This window comes from Mustela nigripes, chromosome 16, assembly GCF_022355385.1.
Source record: "Mustela nigripes isolate SB6536 chromosome 16, MUSNIG.SB6536, whole genome shotgun sequence".
NCBI classification, from domain to species: domain Eukaryota; kingdom Metazoa; phylum Chordata; class Mammalia; order Carnivora; family Mustelidae; genus Mustela; species Mustela nigripes.
Window position 1 is genome coordinate 18,764,851 of NC_081572.1, and position 18,271 is coordinate 18,783,121.

The 18,271-nt window shown below is 52.5% G+C and overlaps 1 protein-coding gene across 1 annotated transcript in view; it reads left to right on the forward strand.

The window, feature by feature from the left end:
• Positions 1-262: 262 nt before the first annotated feature.
• Positions 263-18,271, forward strand: part of MEOX1 (mesenchyme homeobox 1) — a 20,216-nt gene continuing 2,207 nt past the window's right edge. The window contains exons 1-3 of the mRNA XM_059381051.1: positions 263-416; positions 655-1,174; positions 17,241-17,413. Of these exons, the coding sequence (XP_059237034.1) occupies positions 706-1,174; positions 17,241-17,413 (642 nt within the window). The 5' untranslated portion in view covers positions 263-416; positions 655-705. The remainder of the gene's footprint in view (positions 417-654; positions 1,175-17,240; positions 17,414-18,271) is intronic.

An 18,271-nucleotide genomic window follows, 5' to 3' on the forward strand; every position in this document is an offset into this window, starting at 1 on the left:
ATACGGGAGGCACATTAAAGACGTGGTGTGTGTGTGCTGCGCTCTCTCTCTCTCCCTAAAATTAAAAAAAGAAATACAGACAATGTTTCTTTAAAAGTCTCCATCTGCAAATCCCATTAGATGTGCATATAAGGTTTCTGATGATTAATAGTTCCCTGCTCGGGTTTTGGTTGGAGGGGATCGTGTGTGTGCTGGTTAACCCCTCCCTCTCCTCTCTCATGTTTCACTTCAGAAATTTGTCACTCTCTCCCCACTGCAGGATTTAAAAGTGTGTCTAGCAGCCCCGGGGCCAGCCCTCTGCAGCCACTTGCTGCGGGCTCCAAGACAAGCACTCATCAGCGGGTGCGTCTGGGCTGCCACCGTGAAAATGTTTAGTGTCATCGGCGACCAGTACACATCCAGGGGACCCCACTAAGGTGGGCTGTTGTGTAGGGGGCGGGGGCAGGAAGCCTGGAGTGAGGTCTGACCTAGGTGTGTGTGCGCACACATCCGAACAGCTGACCACACGTGTGTGTACTTGAAGGAGAGACTTGAGTTTTGGTTTTTGTTTTGGTTCCTGGGGTGAATTTTCTGCAGAACGTTTCCCCCTCTTATGTATTTATTTATCTTTTTTTTTTTTTTTTGCGTTTTTAAACAAATCTGAATATAAAAAAGTGTGAGAATTCAAACTTTGAAAAGACCGAGGCGCACAGCAGCGGACGGCAGATGGATCCCGTGGCCAGCAGCTGCCTGAGGAACCCCCACCCCCCGGCCCCGGGCTGGGGCTGCCTTCGAAATCCCCACGCTGAAGCCAGTGGGGGCTCAGGGCTGCCCCACTATCCGCCAACGCCTTTCTCCTTCCACCAGAAACCCGACTTCCCGGCGACAGCGGCGGCAGCGTACCCCGACTTCTCGGCCTCCTGCCTGGCAGCCACCCCACACAGCCTTCCCCGGGAGGAGCGCATCTTCACTGAGCAGCACCCCGCTTTCCCACAGCCCCCCGACTGGAACTTCCCCATCTCAGAGGCCCGGCGCAGGCTCAACCCGGGCCCAGCTGGGGGCTCCAGGGAGATGGGGGCCAGCAGCCCAGGCCTGGTGGACACCACAGGAGGCCCCGGTGAGGACTACAAGGTCCTCGGGAGCACTGCCCAGGAGACGGAGAAGAAGTCAACCAGAAGGAAAAAAGAGAGTTCAGGTATGTGGTGGAGGAGCCGCTGAGCGTTCCTTTGCTAAGTGGCTGGCCCTCTCTGAGCCGAGCTGCTCTGACCATGAATTGCAAACAGTATGGGGTTTCTTCTACTCAGAGCTCTAGGACTCTCTGGTCACGGGGATTGCATCTGGGCCCCCAGCACTCCCGCACCCCAGGAAGATTATGCCAGCAAGTGAATGAAATAAGATCCACAGAGATTGAGAGGATATGTGGGAAGGAGCCTCAGTGCGTATTGGCAAGGGCTGGAGAGGGCTTTCCTGAATTCGGGCTGCCTCGGAGTCATGCTTCTCCCCCTGCCCCCCGCCAAGTCCCCCTGGCAGGCTCCAAATGGTGCTGGAGCCAAAGGGTTTGCTCACTGGGTAGGGGGGTCAGCTGAGATGGGAACTGGGAGGGCTAGGGGGACCAAGGCTGGAACCCCGCAGTGTCAGAGTCAGGACCCTCTGTCTCCAGGAGCCTAGAGGCAGAGAAGCAGGCCTAGGGCTGAGACGGGAGAGGCAAGGGGGGAGGAGGAGATGGAGTGCAGAGTTTGGGGACAGACTGCCCACGAGATACCTGGGCCGAGAGGGCAGCTCAGCATGCTAAGGTCTGGGTAACCCCCAGGGGGTCCTCCTGAAGGATCACCAGCCTTGGGAAAGTCAGGGAGGCAGGCAGCCAAGGGCTAGGCCTGGACCTCAGAAAGCAGGTGGTGCCCAGCTCCGTGCCAGAGCCCCAGAGGCCAGAGGATGGAGCCGGCCTGCTTGTTAAGATCCCAGCTACTGTCCCTCTCCTCCCTGTGGTGGGGACGTGTGTCCTCATCTCTCCATGGGGCCCTCCTGTCTTCTCTCGTTGCCCATTCACCTTCTGTCTGGTGTCCTCCTGACAGCTGCCCCCGGAGCAGAGTTTGTCTGTCTGAACCCGGAGAGGGCTTTCCTCGCAGGGCTTACCAGTGGCAGGCAGAAAATGACAGTGAGAACACGTTGGGCTTTGCAGAGCACTTCCCGTGTAACACAGATGTCCCAAGCAGTATCTTCCCCCCCCCCCCCGCCCCGTCCCCGAACACTGGCCAAGACTGGGGAGGGGACGGGGTTGGGGTGGGGATGGTGCAGAGATGAATACGGAGGTCTCACCCCCAGAGGGCTCGGACTGAGAGGGAGAAGAGGCCTGCAGATGCCTGTCTGGCAGTGGCTGGGCTAGGATCAGGGATGGGTTCAAGGTGCTACAGGTACAATCAGGGAGGGCTTGAAGGTGCTGCAGAAAACACATGTTAGCTCCTCGCAGTCGCACCCTGTGCGCGAAGTAAGCCCACGGGTCCCACCAGTATCTCTGCCCTGTACGTGTGGAAGAGGGGAGGACAGAGAGTTTGAGGAGGATACTGCCAGAACAGGGTCTAGAGAGCCCCCCCCCTCATCTGGATGGGCCCAGGACTTGTCTGGGTCTAGCACGGAAAGTCCAGGGTCCCAGGAAACCCCTCAGCCCCAGAGCCAATCAGGATAGCTGGCAACCCTGGAATCAAGTTCAAGCTTGAACCTCAAAGCCCAAATCCCACACCCTTCAACAGATTTCAGGCATAGTCCTCATTTTGAAATATTTGGTCTCCATGCTTCAAAAAGCCCCTTCCCATGCTCAACCGTGGAGGGCCACAGCCTAAGAGGAGGGCCCTTTAAATCCCCGGCTGATTAAATCCTCAACTCTTCCTAGCCCCAGCTGGAGATGTGCAGAGATAGGGCACTTTCTGCTTCTCCTCGCCAAGAGTCTCTCAGTGACTTGGCTGTGTGCCTGGCTGAAGAGCTCTCCCCGCCCAGGCTCCTACCCCTCAGAGACCCTCCATCTCTGCCCACACCTCCACTGGCTGCATCTAGCCCCTTTCCAGGGGCCTGGGAGCCGAGGCACTGGAAGGCACAGGCCCAGGGGTTGGGCTCAGGCACAATCATTCTGCATTCCAGCAAGCCTCACGTGGGCCTTCTTTCCTTTGGGGTGGTGGTCCGTGGCACCGCATTAGGGAGGGAGCATACGTGTCAAACAGCTGGACATCCCAAGAGCATGTGGACACCTTCCACTGAATGTCCTGCAACTCTTGGGGTGAGGTGGGGCGGGGGGCCGTTCTGATCCAGGAGCGGCCCCAGGAGCAGCAGCAATGGCAGCAGTCAGGCAGGGCATGGAGAGCTGGGTTTCATTCATTCTCTGGGGTTCCAGACCCGCTCTGTGTTCAGCATGGGCATCTTTCTGTCCTCCCCTGCTGCCTGAGTTTCCTTTGGAACTGACCTGAAGGGGGAGGAGGTAGGAAAGATAAGCTTCATAAGAGCCTCAAGGGAGGGAAAAGCAGAGGCGCAAGGCCTCTAACCAACTCTAGGATTCTGGAATCCAAGAGACAAACCCACAGAGAACCCGCAACCCACTCCACCAATCCCGAGCCACCGCGTGGAGTCTCAGTTTAAACTTTCGATGTTTTGTTCCTCACGGATTGGTTTGCATTCATTTTGATTTCTTAAAACACTGCATTAAAAATATTATTCGTCTTGATGACTGAGGGGTTTTGACACCACTCGCATTTTGCTGCCCAACGTGAGTGCCTCGCGTGCCTCACCCTGGACCGTGCTAAGCTGTCTCTAAAGGTTAACCAGCCATCCATCAGAGATGTGTTTTCCATAGTTCTCCACAGGCAGGTTGGCCAGTGGGCCTGTCAGCACCACAACCTTGGGCTGCAGGACTTTGGAAAACTTACTAATTTTTTGGAGCCTCCATTTTCCCAGCTATAAAATGGGATCCTAACAAAAGCACCTTCCCTACAGAGTCACTGTGAAGGTTTAAAGCAGTGACCTGTGAGATTAGCGCTGTGCCTGGCATGTGGATTCCATAAGGGGCAGCTCTGAGCGTGATTAGGCCCGTATTTCCAGAACCAACCTTCAGAACAGAAGCAGGGTTGGGGTGGTCAATGGAACTGAATATTTCAAATAATCGGGGGTATAAGACCTTGGAACTCCTTGCAAGCATCGTTGGTCCTCAAATCCAGTTATCATTTAGGAGATTGGAACCCAGAGATCTGCTGGAGAGGCTGGCGGGGTGAGGTGTGCCGAAAGGCTCCCGCACCGGCTGGCAGAGGAAGCTCCAGCTACAGAAAGTTACTGGAAGTTCGATTCAAGAGGAACGTTCTCTCTTCTCCCCTCTCCTTCTGCCAGCCCCAGCTGCTCCCCTGTCACTCCCACTCAAAGTGGAGCTGATTTGCTCTAGTAAATGACTAGGAGAGCGGGGGTCCCTGGCTCCCACTCAGAGACCTTCTGTGTGTTCACAGCACAGAACTGATTCAGGAGACCATCACCGCAAACCCCAGGCCCTTGGGTGTTAAAGACCCCTGCTGGCAGGGACAGTGGCGAGGCCACTGTTGTTTGCCCCCGATCTGTCGATCCGTCTCGCTACCGTGGTTGTCTTTAATTTATGGGAATGAGGGATTTCGCGGTGATTTCCTGGCGGGGTTCAAGGGAAGGTCGCGCGTGATCCGCCTGGCTGTAGGTGAATCCGATCCCCCGCCTGGGAGAGCCCCTGTGCTTGGGCTTGGCCCTGCTCGCCGCTGGTGCTCTCACATACACTCCCTGCCTTCCTCAGACTCAGCTTTGTCCCGTCCCCTTCGCCTCCACGTGGGTGCCTTCCCAGGCTTACCCTTCCTCCATTTCTCCCCTGTGAGATATGATTCCCCACCTGCCTCTGCATAGCCACACGAACCTGCAATTGCTTCTGAGGTTTATAAACTCTCCCCAGATCGGCTACTTTCTCCCACCTGCTGCCTAGAGCGTCCCCACCCCCACCTCCACCCGTCCTGCCTTGCTTCAGGCTTCCTTCCCGTACTTCTACTCCTCTGCCTATGGAAGCCCTCATTTTACCCAGCCCAAAAGCCAACCCCTCCAAGAATCTCTCCTCTCTTTTTTTTAATGTATGGCTCTGCTTGTCTCTAACATCATTTCAGTGAAAGCTGTTGAAAAAGTTGCAAGTTTTAGTTTTTACTAGAACGGGTCCTGATTTTCTAAATAGATAGCTCCTAAATAGATAACTTCATAAAGGAGCTCTTCTGAGATTTCTTACCATGCGACATCTTGTATTTGAAATCTCCTCTTTTAAAATGATGGCTCAGTCAGTGGACCGTGGGACTCCTGATCTTGGGGTCGTGAGTTTGAGCCACACGTTGGGTACAGAGAGTCCTGAGAAATAAAATCTTTGAGAAAAGTAAATAAGTGAATAAAAATTGTGATAAAGAACATAACACAAAATTCACCATCATGATCATTTTTAAGTATATAGTATAATAGTATGAACTATAAGCACACTGTCCTGCAACAGATCTCTAGAACTTTTTCATCTTATAAAACTGAACCCCGGGGCACCTGGGTGGTTCAGTGGGTTAAGCCTCTGCCTTCAGCTCAGGTCATGAGCTCAGGGTCCTGGGATTGAGCCCCACATCAGGCTCTCTGCTCAGCAGGGAGCCTTTTCCCCTTTCTCTCTCTCTCTCTGCCTGCCCCTCTGCCTACTTGTGATCTCTCTCTGTCAAATGAATAAATAAAATCTTTTTAAAAGAACAAAACTTAAACCCTGTATCTATTGGGAAACAACCCACCTTTTCCCTCTCCCCCAGGCCTAACAAATAACAATCTATGTTCTAGAAGTTTCTTAGAGTTAGACTACTCTAGGTTTCCAGTCTGCCTGAGGCTTCTCAGGGGTGGTGGCCAGAATAGGGCTAATGTGGGACAGTACTATTATATTGGATGAGGAATAAATAACCAGCTCGCTTTGCGTTTTAATAGCAAATATTATTATTATTTTTTAATTATTTTATTTATTCATTGGACAGACAGAGATCACAAGTAGGCAGAGAAGCAGGCAGAGAGAGGAGGAAGCAGGCTCCCTGCTGAGCAGAGAACCCAATGCGGGGCTCGATCCCAGGACCCTGGGATCATGACCTGAGCTGAAGGCAGAGGCTTAACCCACTGAGCCACCCAGGTGCCCTAATAGCAAGTATTATTAAAGACTGATGTAAAAAAAGACTGAGACTACTTTCAATTTTTCAGACAGGTGGAATCATGCAGTATTTGTCTTTCTGTGATTGACTTATTTTACTTAGCACAGTGTCCTCCAGGTTCATCTGGGCTGTAGCAGAGAACAGATGTTCCTTCTTTAAGGCCGAATAATATTCCATGGTTAGCACAGACCACATTTTCTTTATCCATTCATCTGTTGATGGACGGACACTTGGGTTGCTTCCAAGTTGGTTATTATGAATAATTCTGCAATGAACATGGGTACGCCAATATCTCTTCAAGATTGGGCTTTTGAGTTCTTTTGGACATATACCCAGATGTGGAATTGCTGGATCCTATGGTAATTTTATTTGTAATTTTTTGAGGAACTTCCCTACTTTTTTCCATATGAGGTGATATCTCATCGTGGTTTTTTGTTTGTTTTGTTTTGTTTTGTTTTAAGATTTTATTTATTTATTTGAGAGAGAGGTAGTGAGAGAGAGCATGAGTGAGGAGAAGGTCAGAGAGAAAAACAGACTCCCCATGGAGCTGGGAGCCCAATGCGGGACTCAATCCCGGGACTCCGGGATCATGACCTGAGCCGAAAGCAGTCGTCCAACCAACTGAGCCACCCAGGCATCCCTCATCGTGGTTTTGATTTGCATTTCCCTAATGCTTGGTGATGTTGAGCATTTTTGCATAGGCTTGTCGGCCAATTGTAGATCTTCTTTGGAGAAAAGTCTGTTCAAGTCCTTTGCCCATTTTTTAGTTGGATTGTTTGACTTTTGTTGTTGACTTGTAGGAGTTCTTTATATATTCTGGATATTAATCCCTCATCAGTAAATGGGTTGCAAGTATTTTTCTTCCACTCTGTAGGTTGCCTTTGGATTCTGCTGGTTGGTCCCTTTGCTGCATAGATGTCTTTAAGTTTAATGTAGTCCCATTTCTCTGCTTTTGCTTTTGTTGCCTGTGCCTCTGGTGTTTTATTCACAAAATCATTGCCAAACTTAATGTCATGAAGATTTCTTCCCTATATTTTCTTCTAGGAGTTTAATAGTTTTAGATCTTATGCTTAGGTCTTTAAGCTGTTTTATTTATTTATTTTTTTTAAAGAGAGAGAGAAACTGCATGGTGGGGGCAGGGGCAGAGGGAGAGAGAGAATCTTAAGCAGACTCCAGGCCCAGCAAGGAACCAGATGCAGGGCTCAATCTCACAACCCTGAGACAATGACCTGCGCCAGTAACAAGTCAGATGCTTAGCAGACTGAGCCACCCAGGTGCCCCTTTAAACTATCTTGAGCTAATTTTTTTATATGCTGTAAGGTGAGGGTCCAACTTTATTCTTTTGCATGTAGATATCCAGTTTTCCCCACACTATTTATTGAAGGCCGTCCTTCCCCCCCATACACCCCCATGTACCCTTACCACTTTGTTGAAGATTATTTGACCATATGTGAGAGGGTTTACTTCACAATATGTTGTTCCATCATTCTCTATGTCTGACTTTATGCCAATGTCATCCTGTTGTGATTATGGCAGTTTTGTAATGTGTTTTAAAATCAGAAAGTGTGGGTGCCTGGGTGGCTCAGTGGGTTAAGCCTCTGCCTTCAGCTCAAGTCATGAGCTCAGGGTCCTGGGATCCATCCCCACATTGGGCTCTCTGCCCAGCAGAGAGCCTTCTTCCCCTCCCTCTGCCTCTGCCTGCCTCTCTGTCTACTTGTGATCTCTCTCTCTCTGTCAAATAAATAAATTTTTAAAAATATTTTTTAAAAAATCAGAAAGTGTCAGCCCTCCATCTTTGTTTCTCTTTCTCAAGATTGTTTTGGCTGCTCAGGGTCCTCTGAGATTCCATATGAATTTTAGGATGATTTTTTTTTCTATTTTGGCCAAAAACGCCATTAGGATTTTGATGGGAATTGCATCGAATCTGTAGATCACTTGGAGTCGTAAGGACATTTTAACATTATGAAGTCTTCCAATCTGTAAACATAGGATGTCTTTCAACTTTGTAGAGTCTTCTTTCTTTTCTTTCAAAATGTTCTGGAGTTCTTAGCGTACACGTCTTTTACCTCCTTAGTTAAATTTATTCCTAAGTGGTTTTTTTTTTCTTTTTGATGCCACTGTCAATGTAAATTGTTTTTGTAATTTCCCTTTCAGATTGTTCATTGTTCATGAATTGAAACACCGCTGGTCTTTGTGTGATGATGTTCTATCCTGCAACTTTGCTGAATTCATTCATTAGCTCCGAGAGGGTTTTGTTTTGTTTTGTTTTGTTGGAATCTTCAGGGGTTTCCATATACAAGACCATGTCATTTGCAAACAGAGATCATTTTACTCCTTCCTTTCCAATCTAGATGCTATTTATTTATTTATTTATTTATTTATTTATTTATTTTTAATTCTTTCACCTGATTGCTCTGGCCAAGACCTCCAGTATTATGTTGAAGAGAAATAGCAACAGGGAGCTTCCTTGCTTGTTCCTGATCTTGGAGGAAAACTTTCCATCTTGCATCATTGAGTATGAGTTTGCCTTTCATCCAGAGTTAGAGCCTATGGCTGCCTTTTCCCTAAAATGGTAGTGTCTGGGGGTCCAGGATGGTATATGATTTGCCTTTGCAATCTCCCTTCCCTTGCACCTACTGGGACATTTACCCCAGAAGGAGCTCATGCACTGTCTGCTCAACAGTCTCTATGACAGCCTAGGGTTCATTCATTCAGTGTCTTCCCTTCTTTCCAAGAGGGGCTCCACCAGCTGGCCTGAGGGTTCCCCCCAAGTGTGATGCACTTCTGTAAAATGCATCAAGATTTTTCTAGTCTCGCTCATGAAACCGTGTGCAGGGAGCCCGACTTCGATCATAAAGCCAGCCAGTGTCAGGGCTAGCGCTGGGGTTGGAAAGACACATAAACAGCTGCATAGGCAGGCTGGGCTGACTCTTGCAGGAGACTCCACGGGATACTAAGGTCAGTCCCCAGGTGCCAGGGCCACCATAGCAGCTGTGGCTGAGCAGTGAAGTGGAGACCAACCTTGGTCGGGCGGTTTGGGGGTGCTCTGTGGCTGGGCGGCTAGAGGGCTCAGCTGTCCTATGGACATGTGGCTGTGTTTCCGGGCTAGAGGAAAGGGCACCTTTTTCTAATTTGCAGAGAGGTCTCCTGTGGGTGAGCATCAGCCTTGCCAAGCACCCCTCCTGGCCTTGCTCCCTCTCCTTAGTGGTAAGCACGAGCTATGAGAATTTTGGGGGGGCATGGGGGGTTGCATCTTAGTCCACCCAGGTTGCTGTAACAAAATAACACAGACCGGGCAGCTTAAACAACAGACATTTATTTTCTCAGAGTCCTGGAAACTAGAAGTCAAAGCTCAAGATGTCAGCAGGTTTAGTTTCTCTAAAGGCTTCTCTCTTGGGCTTGCATATGGTCATATCCTTCTCATGTCCTCTTGTGATCTTTCCTCTGTGTTTGGGCATCCCCGGTGTCTTCCTATGTGTCCTGATCGCCTCTCCTTATAAAGACACCCGTGGGCTTGGATCAGGGCCCACCCTAACCAGCGCTTTATTTTAACCTAATCATCTCCTGGACGATACTATCTCCAGACACAGTCACGTTCTGAGGTCCTGGGGGTTAGGACTTGAACATATTCACGGGGGAGGCAATTCAGCCCATAAACGAGAGGCACAGGGACAAGGACAAGGTTCAAAAAGGGGCACCAATGCTCTAGTTAAAAAATCCTTCGTGAAATAGCATCTCACAGGGGTGCGTGACCTCAGAGCTTTCCTGCTCCTGGGTCCCTCTGGCCACTCCAGCTTCCCCATTCAGAGCATCGTTTCTGGCTACAAACAGACCCCTGCATTTTTATCTTATACCTACAGGGAGAAACACTTTTTGGACTAGAAGTGGGGTGTTTGGCAGAGGAAGCAGGAACAGAGGTGATAATGAAATACACAGACAATGTCCGTGTCACTTGGGTCAGCGGAGGGACACAGAGTACAATGCTGGGTGACTCCAACTCATGCCCACTCCGCTTGCTGAGCTGCAGCGTCCTAAAGGGGGCGGGGCAGGGAGCGGGGATCAGGGACTAAAGTCAAGTGCACTGTCAGGACAGACCCAGACCATGTCCTGTCCCCATGTGTGGCTTCCGTTCTGTGTGAGCTCAGGCGAGTCCCACACCTCAGAGTCCTGTTCTCTGAACAATGATTGCAGTGCTTACCCCACAGGGTTGCTATGGGACGAGATGGGATCATAGATGTAAAGACACAGCCCGCACTTGGTACACTTGGTAGCCCCTCAATCCGTTGTTCCCTAACCCACAAAGGAGTCCTCTTCCTTTCAAATTCTTCTCTGGTCCTGGCAGCATCCCAGGTGGCCTGTGCTCAAACCTGGCAAGGCAGGGACCCCAGCACAGAGGGAGCCTTGGAAGCCTGCTACCAGCCAGGCAGGCCTGTGTGTCTGCAGGTTCACCGGTCCAGGGTCCCTGCAGTGCCCGCCGGGGTATGGTCGGAGGGGCCCACAGTAGCAGCAGCCCCTCTCATTCCAACTCCAATCCCCGAACCCCCAGCGAGGAAGAAGCCAGAGTGGCCAGTGTGGAAGGAGAGGCAGGAACTCCACGTTCCTCCTGCCTCCCGGTGAGAGTTCCTGCCCCTCGCTGTCAGGCAGAGACTGGGGCCCCCATCAGGATCCTAGGCCTTGGCCACTGTCTAAACTCAGAGGCATCCGTGCAAAACCTGCACCCAAGCCCGCTCAGACCCCACCCAGATACAGTCTGGAAGTCAGTATCCACCAAAGCAGCAAAATTCTGACCAGCACCGAAGACACCCTTGGGCTCTAAGGAGGTCAAGGGAGAGGGAGCCTCAGCCCTGCCTACTGCCCTGCCAAGCTGGGGACTCGGGAGTCCTGCCCTACTTGCGTTTTCCTCTGGCTTGAGCAAGTCAGGGCATCTGGGCTCAGGGAGGTGGGGATGATCCCAGAGGCAGAGTAGCTCTTTCTTTCTGAGGGCAGGACTCAAGGCCCCTGCAGACCCCGGGAAGCAGCCCCTTTCCCCTAGTGCCCTCTCTGTTCTCGGAGCCGGCCTTCCCTGGCCTCTGGCCAGGATTCCTCCCCCACCCCCAACCCCAACCCCTAGGTCATGTTTTCCCTATTTTCCTTGAACACAGTGGTGGAGGAACAGTGCGAGCAGTGAGGCCTGGTCCTGAAGCCCACGCTTCCTTTGGTGACAGCTGAGGACATCTGGAACGTATAACACAAAGTCCAGAGCTGCCCATGCCTCCCCCCGACCCAGCTCAGAAGCTGGCTGCTGTGCCCCCACCATTTCCACTGCCTCTCTTGGCCTTCACCATTCATCTGCTCCCCCATTCCACGGCCCCCCACACCCCATCTCATCGCCCATCCATTCCACTGCCCCTCAGTACCACCTAGCTGCACTGCCCCACCCCGCAGGAGACTCTCAGCAAAGTCTACTGTAGCACCAGGCACTTCCTTTCCAGAAAAATCGGCTTCTCTCCTAGAAAACATACTTTGAATTCCCCAGCCCGCGGCTGGGCTCCTCGAAGAGGCTGGAAGCCCTTCCCAATGGCTCTTCGGGCACCTACAGGAGAGACAAGGGGCCCAGACACTAAGGTTTGTGGGCCTCAGTGGGACCCAGTGAGAAAGGAAGCTGGGGAGGTCCTGGGGGGCAAATGTCCAACTGTCTCGGGCTGGTTCCATCTGGGTCCTGTCTATTTCGATGGGTTTCGCTGCTCCTGAAGCTGAAAGTATTAGAACTAACAAGATGTCAAAGACCAGCACTGTGACAGCCCAAGAAGCCACAGACACCATTTTCAGAGGATTTGCCACGGTCTCCCCTGCTCACATTATGCCCCAGGGATTCCTCTCCCCCTTCCCGCCCTGGACGCACACACAGGCACACCCCTGGGGCGAGCACAGCCTCCATGCTGGCCACCCCCCTCCCAGGGCAGTGTGACATAGTGGCTGCAGCCCCGGACTGGTCCCAGGGAAGTCCCGCAAGCCCCTGAGTGTCTGGGTCTTCATTTCCTCTGTTCAATGGGCTGATGTGGACCTCACCTACCCCGCATCGTACTTAAGAGGACGCAACAGGAAGCAACCTAATTCGTGGAAATAGCTTCCGGTCATGGAAATCTGGGTTTGCAGTCCAGCCCTGTCTTGAGGTCCCCTCTCACCTACTCCAGGCTCCTCTGTAAAATGGAGAGGTGCCCAGAGATCCGCTCTAAGTGTCTTCCGGTGGTACTTACCTGTTCTATGATGCCTACTGTTCTGATTCCGTAGCATACATGAAAGCCCCCAAAGACGGTTACCCCTGGGGAAAAGAGATCCATTGTCAACAGCACGTGGCTTTCTATCTGGTCTTGGAGAAACATTTATGTTAAACTCTGTGACAATTGGGGAGTAAGGAGACCGGCCTCCAAAAAGGCATGTCCCCCAGAGTCTGTCTGAACTTCCTCGTAGCTCCGATAAAGCTGTCTGTTAACTTTAGGAAGGCCCGCCAAAGCTGACAGCTATTTATGAAATCGTTTACCTTGGATGGTGTCAAAGCTCGCGGTGCAGACTGCAATCACGCATACGTCCTGTTTGCATTGCTGTGGGCATATGTTTCCCAATACAGACCCGCTGGCAGGCTCTGGCTCAGAGGGAGGGTCATGCAGGGTCTGGGGCGGGAAGGGGCTCCAGAGCCCGCCCGCTGAGCACCAGCCTCCTCCCTCCGTCTTCTTGGAAGAGACATCCCGGCCTCCTGAGAGAGTAGCAGGGTCAGGACGGCTGGGATGAACTCTGGTCCGTGCTGGTGACCGTGCCTAGAACTATGCCCCCACTGGGAGGCTGATATCGTAGTGACCAGACACAGACCCAAGCAGAAATACCAAGAAGCAGCAGAGAAGGGAAAACCGTTAAAAGGCCAGACATTGAAGAGGCATCCCTTTCACACACGTGGTGGTACTGGACAAGCAGCATCTCTAACCTCCACCATGAACCACCTTGGCAAGGTCATCTCCAGGAGAACCTCTTCTTATGGTTCTTCCAGACAGAGCCTCACCAGCACACGTTACCCGTGGCCTTTTACCTTCTCGGCAGCCTTCCGAGCACAGCGTGTGTAGCTGTTCTTGTTTTGCAAAGGAGGAAACTGAAGTTCAGAGAGCTTGCGAGATTTGCCCAAGGTCAGGGAGCTCTTTCTTGGAGGCTGCTCAGACTCATCTCCTCCATTCAGCTCGGGGCCAGGAAGCTTTGCATGTCAGTCAAAGACAGAAACTCCCGGGCATAGCCCTGACCTTTGAGCTGAAGACCTTGGGAAGACAGGAGAGGACCTGGGACAGAGCACACAGCGAGACCCCAAACCTGACTGAAGGGAGGAACTAGGGGCCCCAAACAAGAATATTTGCAACCAGCGGGGCCTCAAGTTCAAGGCCAGGGGTTCTTAACAGAAAAGAGAATAGGGAGAGAAGAAGAGGAAAGGGAAGTCCTGGGAAAGGACTCTGACACACCCTAACCCCCATGCTCCTACCCATGGGGAAACTGAGGCCCAGAGTAGGAGGCAAGCACCCGAGCCAAGGTGTGATCTCCTGGGATCTCCTGGGAGGGTAGCGTGCATGTCACGAGTCACGAGCCTGGGAGGGTCGCATGCATGTCTGAATCACGAGCCTGCAGGAAGACTAACCCCTGCCCTCCTCCCAGCCAGAAATGACTCCTGGTTTGTCTTCTTCCTTCTTTTCCTATCTTGATGACTATGTTGCAGAACAAAGAGAACCAGAACGTCCACTTCCATTGTCATTGCCAGCCTCCCATACTTCAGGCCCTTTTGTTCATTTCTAACAGTGAGTAGAGGGCTTCTTCCCTGAGAAGCTGATGAGGAACAAGTGTCCTCTGCGTGCCACTCTCCCATCCCCTTTCCTGGGTGATGTCCCAGGTTCACTGACTTCCCAGCTCCGGCTTCTCTGTCCCATTTCCTCTTCTTTCCCATCCTGAAGCCCAATAGGAGGAGTGGGGAGGTGGGCAGGGAGGGGCCGAGTTACCAGTCCAAGACCAGCTCAAAGGGGTCCTCTCCCTACCTCCCCTTGTCTCTCTTGGGAGGCTAATGTGGAGAACTGGGGAGAAGGGCTGTTTTCTGGGATTCCACAGGCACACATGTGCACCTAAACAGGCCTGGGAGACGGGGAGTGGGAGGTGTGGGCATCAACCTAAGACAGAGCCTCCAGGAGCCCTGGGTGTGGAGACCCCGGGGCCAGCCCTAAGCCTGCCAGATGCAGGAGGACCTGAGGCCAGCGCTGACCACCCCACCTCCTCTAGTGGGATGAATCTCAGTGCTACAACCCCGCCCAAACTGCTGTGCGCACCAGGCAAGTTCCTGGGTCTCTCTGAGCCTGCTTCCTCCTCTGGATACTGAGTAGAATCTAGCAAACATTTAGCAAGTACTGTGCCAGGTGCAGTAGCAAGTGAGAGAAAACAGTTTCGTCCCAGGGGGCAGAAAGAGAGGGCTATTAATCAAATTATCACCCAAATCCACACAAGGATGCTAAAGGGGACAATAATAGTACCTCCTCCTAGGGGTGTTTTGTGGAAAGCATTAGATGGATCTAAGGACATAGAAGCCTTCAAGAAAGCACAGCGGGTACTATCCCAGCCCCACAGATGGCACCGTGCCGAGTGGAAGAATTGGAAGAACACGTTTCGTTCAAGCGCTTTAAAGCATTTTCCAAACCCAAGAGCTGGTCCAGGCTTCCCAGTAAGCCAGGGAAGTAGGCGCTTTATTTTCCCCAATTTCTTGAAGAGGCAACTGAAGCCCAGAGAGGTTAAGTGACCTCCTTTCAAAGGCCCCCAGTGAGGAGATCCAAGGCCTCAAACCCTGACAGGAGTCACCTTGGTTTTACAACCGCTCGGCGGTGAAAGGGAAGGGTTGCGAGCCTGAGCCCTGCGACGCGAGTGGGTGGGAAATTAGCCAGGTCTCTGCCAGCCAGGATGGGCTCCGGGACGGCTGCTCTCCCTCCCTGGGCCATTGTTGGCCAAGGCCAGCGAACTCGGGGGATCCCCCGCCGGGGTGGGGGGGGTTGGCGGGGGAGGCTGCGCGTCCTTCCCTCCAGCCCACGCTCCCGCTCCCGCTTCCGGAGGTGTCTGGGCCAGTCTTCTCCCGAGCCCGCGGAACAGACAACCAGGGCCATCGGATGCACCCCCTTCCTGCCCCGGGCGCGCCCCGCGGGCAGCCAACCCCGACCCTGTAGCCGCGCACCTCCGCTTTCTCGGTTTCCCGCCGGGGCCCCGCGATCGCTTTACCGCGCGCCCCACCCACCATCCGCACCGCGCCGGGAGCCGCCACCCCCGCATTTCTCCCCGGCTCCCGGGCGACGGGGACAGAGACCCTGGAAACTGGAACTCAAGGGACTGAATGGCAAGCAAGATAGGGAACTGCGGAGAAGGGACACGGCGGGCTGAGGTTTCCGACGGGACCCGGGCTGCGGAGGGGTCTCCACCTCCCCCACCGGCTAAGCAATGTGGCTGCTTGGGGTGGGGGGAAGGGGAGAGTGGGGGCGGCTTCCCTGCCCTCCCCACCCCATCTAAAAGCCCCCACACAGCGCTCCCAGCGCCCCCCACCCCAGACCAGCCTCCAGACAACAGGGATTCTGCCCCCACCCCACCCCACCCCCACCCCGCCCCACGCCCCCCACACACCCAGGCGGACATGGGGTCCTTAGTGGGGCAGAGGGTGGGGCGCCGCTTTCAGTAAAGCGCCTCTGAGTCACGAGCCTGCAGGTCTGTAAAAGGACAATGAAATGAAAGACTTCCAAACTTTAGAGCCCGGCAGGAAAAGTGGTTCCTGTAGCCGTTCACCGGACACGTGGCCCGCATTGTTAATTGTGTCGGTGTCTTGGTCTCCTTCCCGCGTGCCTCCCCACCCAGCTCCGCGGGCCCAAGTGAAGGAGGAGCCGCCTCTCAGCTTGCTCAGGGCGGGAGAGAACATAGAGTCCCCGTGGGCTGTACAGCACTCTACAGTTTGTAAACCCTTCCTGCGTGGATTTTACTTGAACATCACATGAGTCAAACTGTCTGGGTTTGATTTCTGCCTCTGCCAGTCACCAGCGGGACGAACTGGATGAACTTGAACAACTTGCTTAAACTTCTCTGGGTTTAGTTTTCTGGTCTACACAGCTAGTACAAGAACTCACCTGGCTGAGTTATTGGGAGGAGTAAGTGGCTAATACCTGTATGGTGCTAGCTCCCCCGCGATTGAGCCATTGAGCCCCTGCTGTGTCTAACGCAGAGCCCAGAACTTTCCAGACTTGGCCCCTCCCGGTATCAAAGGGGGAAAGAGGCTTAAGGCAGCACTTCTCAATTTACATGTGCACACGGCTCCCCGGGGGATCTGGCTAAAATGTGATTCTGATTCAGCAGGTCATGGGCAGGGCCTGAGATCCTGCAAGTCTGACCAACTTCCGGGCCCTGCTGCGAAGAAGTGAGGTCTTAGAGCAGTGGTTTGTAAACTTGACCCTGTGTGTCCCAATCACCTCAAAAGCTTGTTAAAACAGACTGCTGGGCCCCACCCCCAGAGTGTCTGATTCAGTAGGTCTGGGAGGAGGCCCCAGGATATGCATTTCTGACAGGTCTCCGGTGATAGTGATGTCACTGAGGACAGAGAGCCTCAGTTTTAGAACCTCTTGCCCCACAGATTTATAGCCACTACTAATGTCTAACGGTGGCGGGGGCGGGGGGGTGGAAGCTGGATAGTAGAAATCATTAAATAGCCAAGAACAGCTTCTCGTGCTTTGGCGATGAAAAACAAAGTCTGGGGTCGGGCCACCTGGGTGGCTCAGACTTTAAGTGTTTGCATTCAGCTGGAGTCATGATCCAAGGGTCCTGGAATCAAGTCCCAGGATCGAGCCCCACATGGGGTTCCCTGCTCGGCAGGGAGTCTGCTTCTCCCTCTGTCCCTCATCCTCTCTCTCTCTCTCAAATAAATAAAATCTTTACTATAAAATAAAAATAAAAACAAGAGAGACAAGGAAAGGCTGTCCTGACTTTGAAGGACAAAACAAAGGGAACCTCTGCAGCTTCATCTTCCTGTTTGGGATGCTTTCTCCCCAGACAACCAGGAGAACCGAGGGAAACCTGAGGGCGGCAGCAAGGCTCGCAAGGAGAGGACAGCCTTCACCAAGGAGCAGCTGCGGGAGCTTGAGGCCGAGTTTGCTCACCATAACTACCTGACCCGGCTCCGGAGATATGAGATTGCCGTGAACCTGGACCTCTCCGAGCGGCAGGTGCTGTCCGGGGTGGGGGTCCCCCCCCTCCTCTGGCCATCCTTCCCTCCCTCTGCTCTCTCAACCCCTCTCCCTTCCCACCACTCCTCCATGAACCTTCTCCTGTGTCTTCTCCCTCGGCCTCGTCCGGTGGTTCTCAAATGTGGCTCTACCTGAGAATCACTGGCAGAGAGATGAATAACACAGATGTCTGGCATTGGAGATTGTTTGCATTGATCTGGGATGAAGCCCAGACGTCTGCGTTTTTCACAGGGCCCCTAAGTGCAGCCAGGGTTGGAACCTCTGATCCGGTTATTCCCAAACTTGAATGTGCACTGGAATCACCTCAGGCCTTGTTTAAAATGTAGGTTCGAAGGGGCACCTGGCTGGCTCAGCCAGTGGAACAGGTGACTCTTGATCTTGGGGTCATGGGTTCAAGCCTCATGTTGGGTGTAGAGGTCACTTTAAAAATAAAAAACTCAAAAAAAAAAAAAAAAAAAAGGAAGAAGAGGAAGAAGAAAAAGAAAATGCAGATTCCATAACTCTGAAGACCGACTTTGTAGGAAGAATAAGTGGGCCTGGGAATATGCATTTCTAGTAAGTTCGCCAGGTGGTTCCTGGACACCTCTAAAAAAACTTCCTAGCCCCTTTGTTTGGGGCTTTCCCTCAGAGCATTCAACCCACACCCATGTAAAGTATTGTAATAATAATAATAATAATAATAAATATTTGATAGCAGCTTTCAGTTGATGAGGAGCTCTGCCAGAGTGCTTGGTTTAGAAAACTAAGACTCAGGGGCATCTAGGTGGCTCAGTGGCTTAAGAAAACTAAAACTCAGATCCTGCCTCTACCACTTCCTCGCCCTGTGACCTCTGGGAC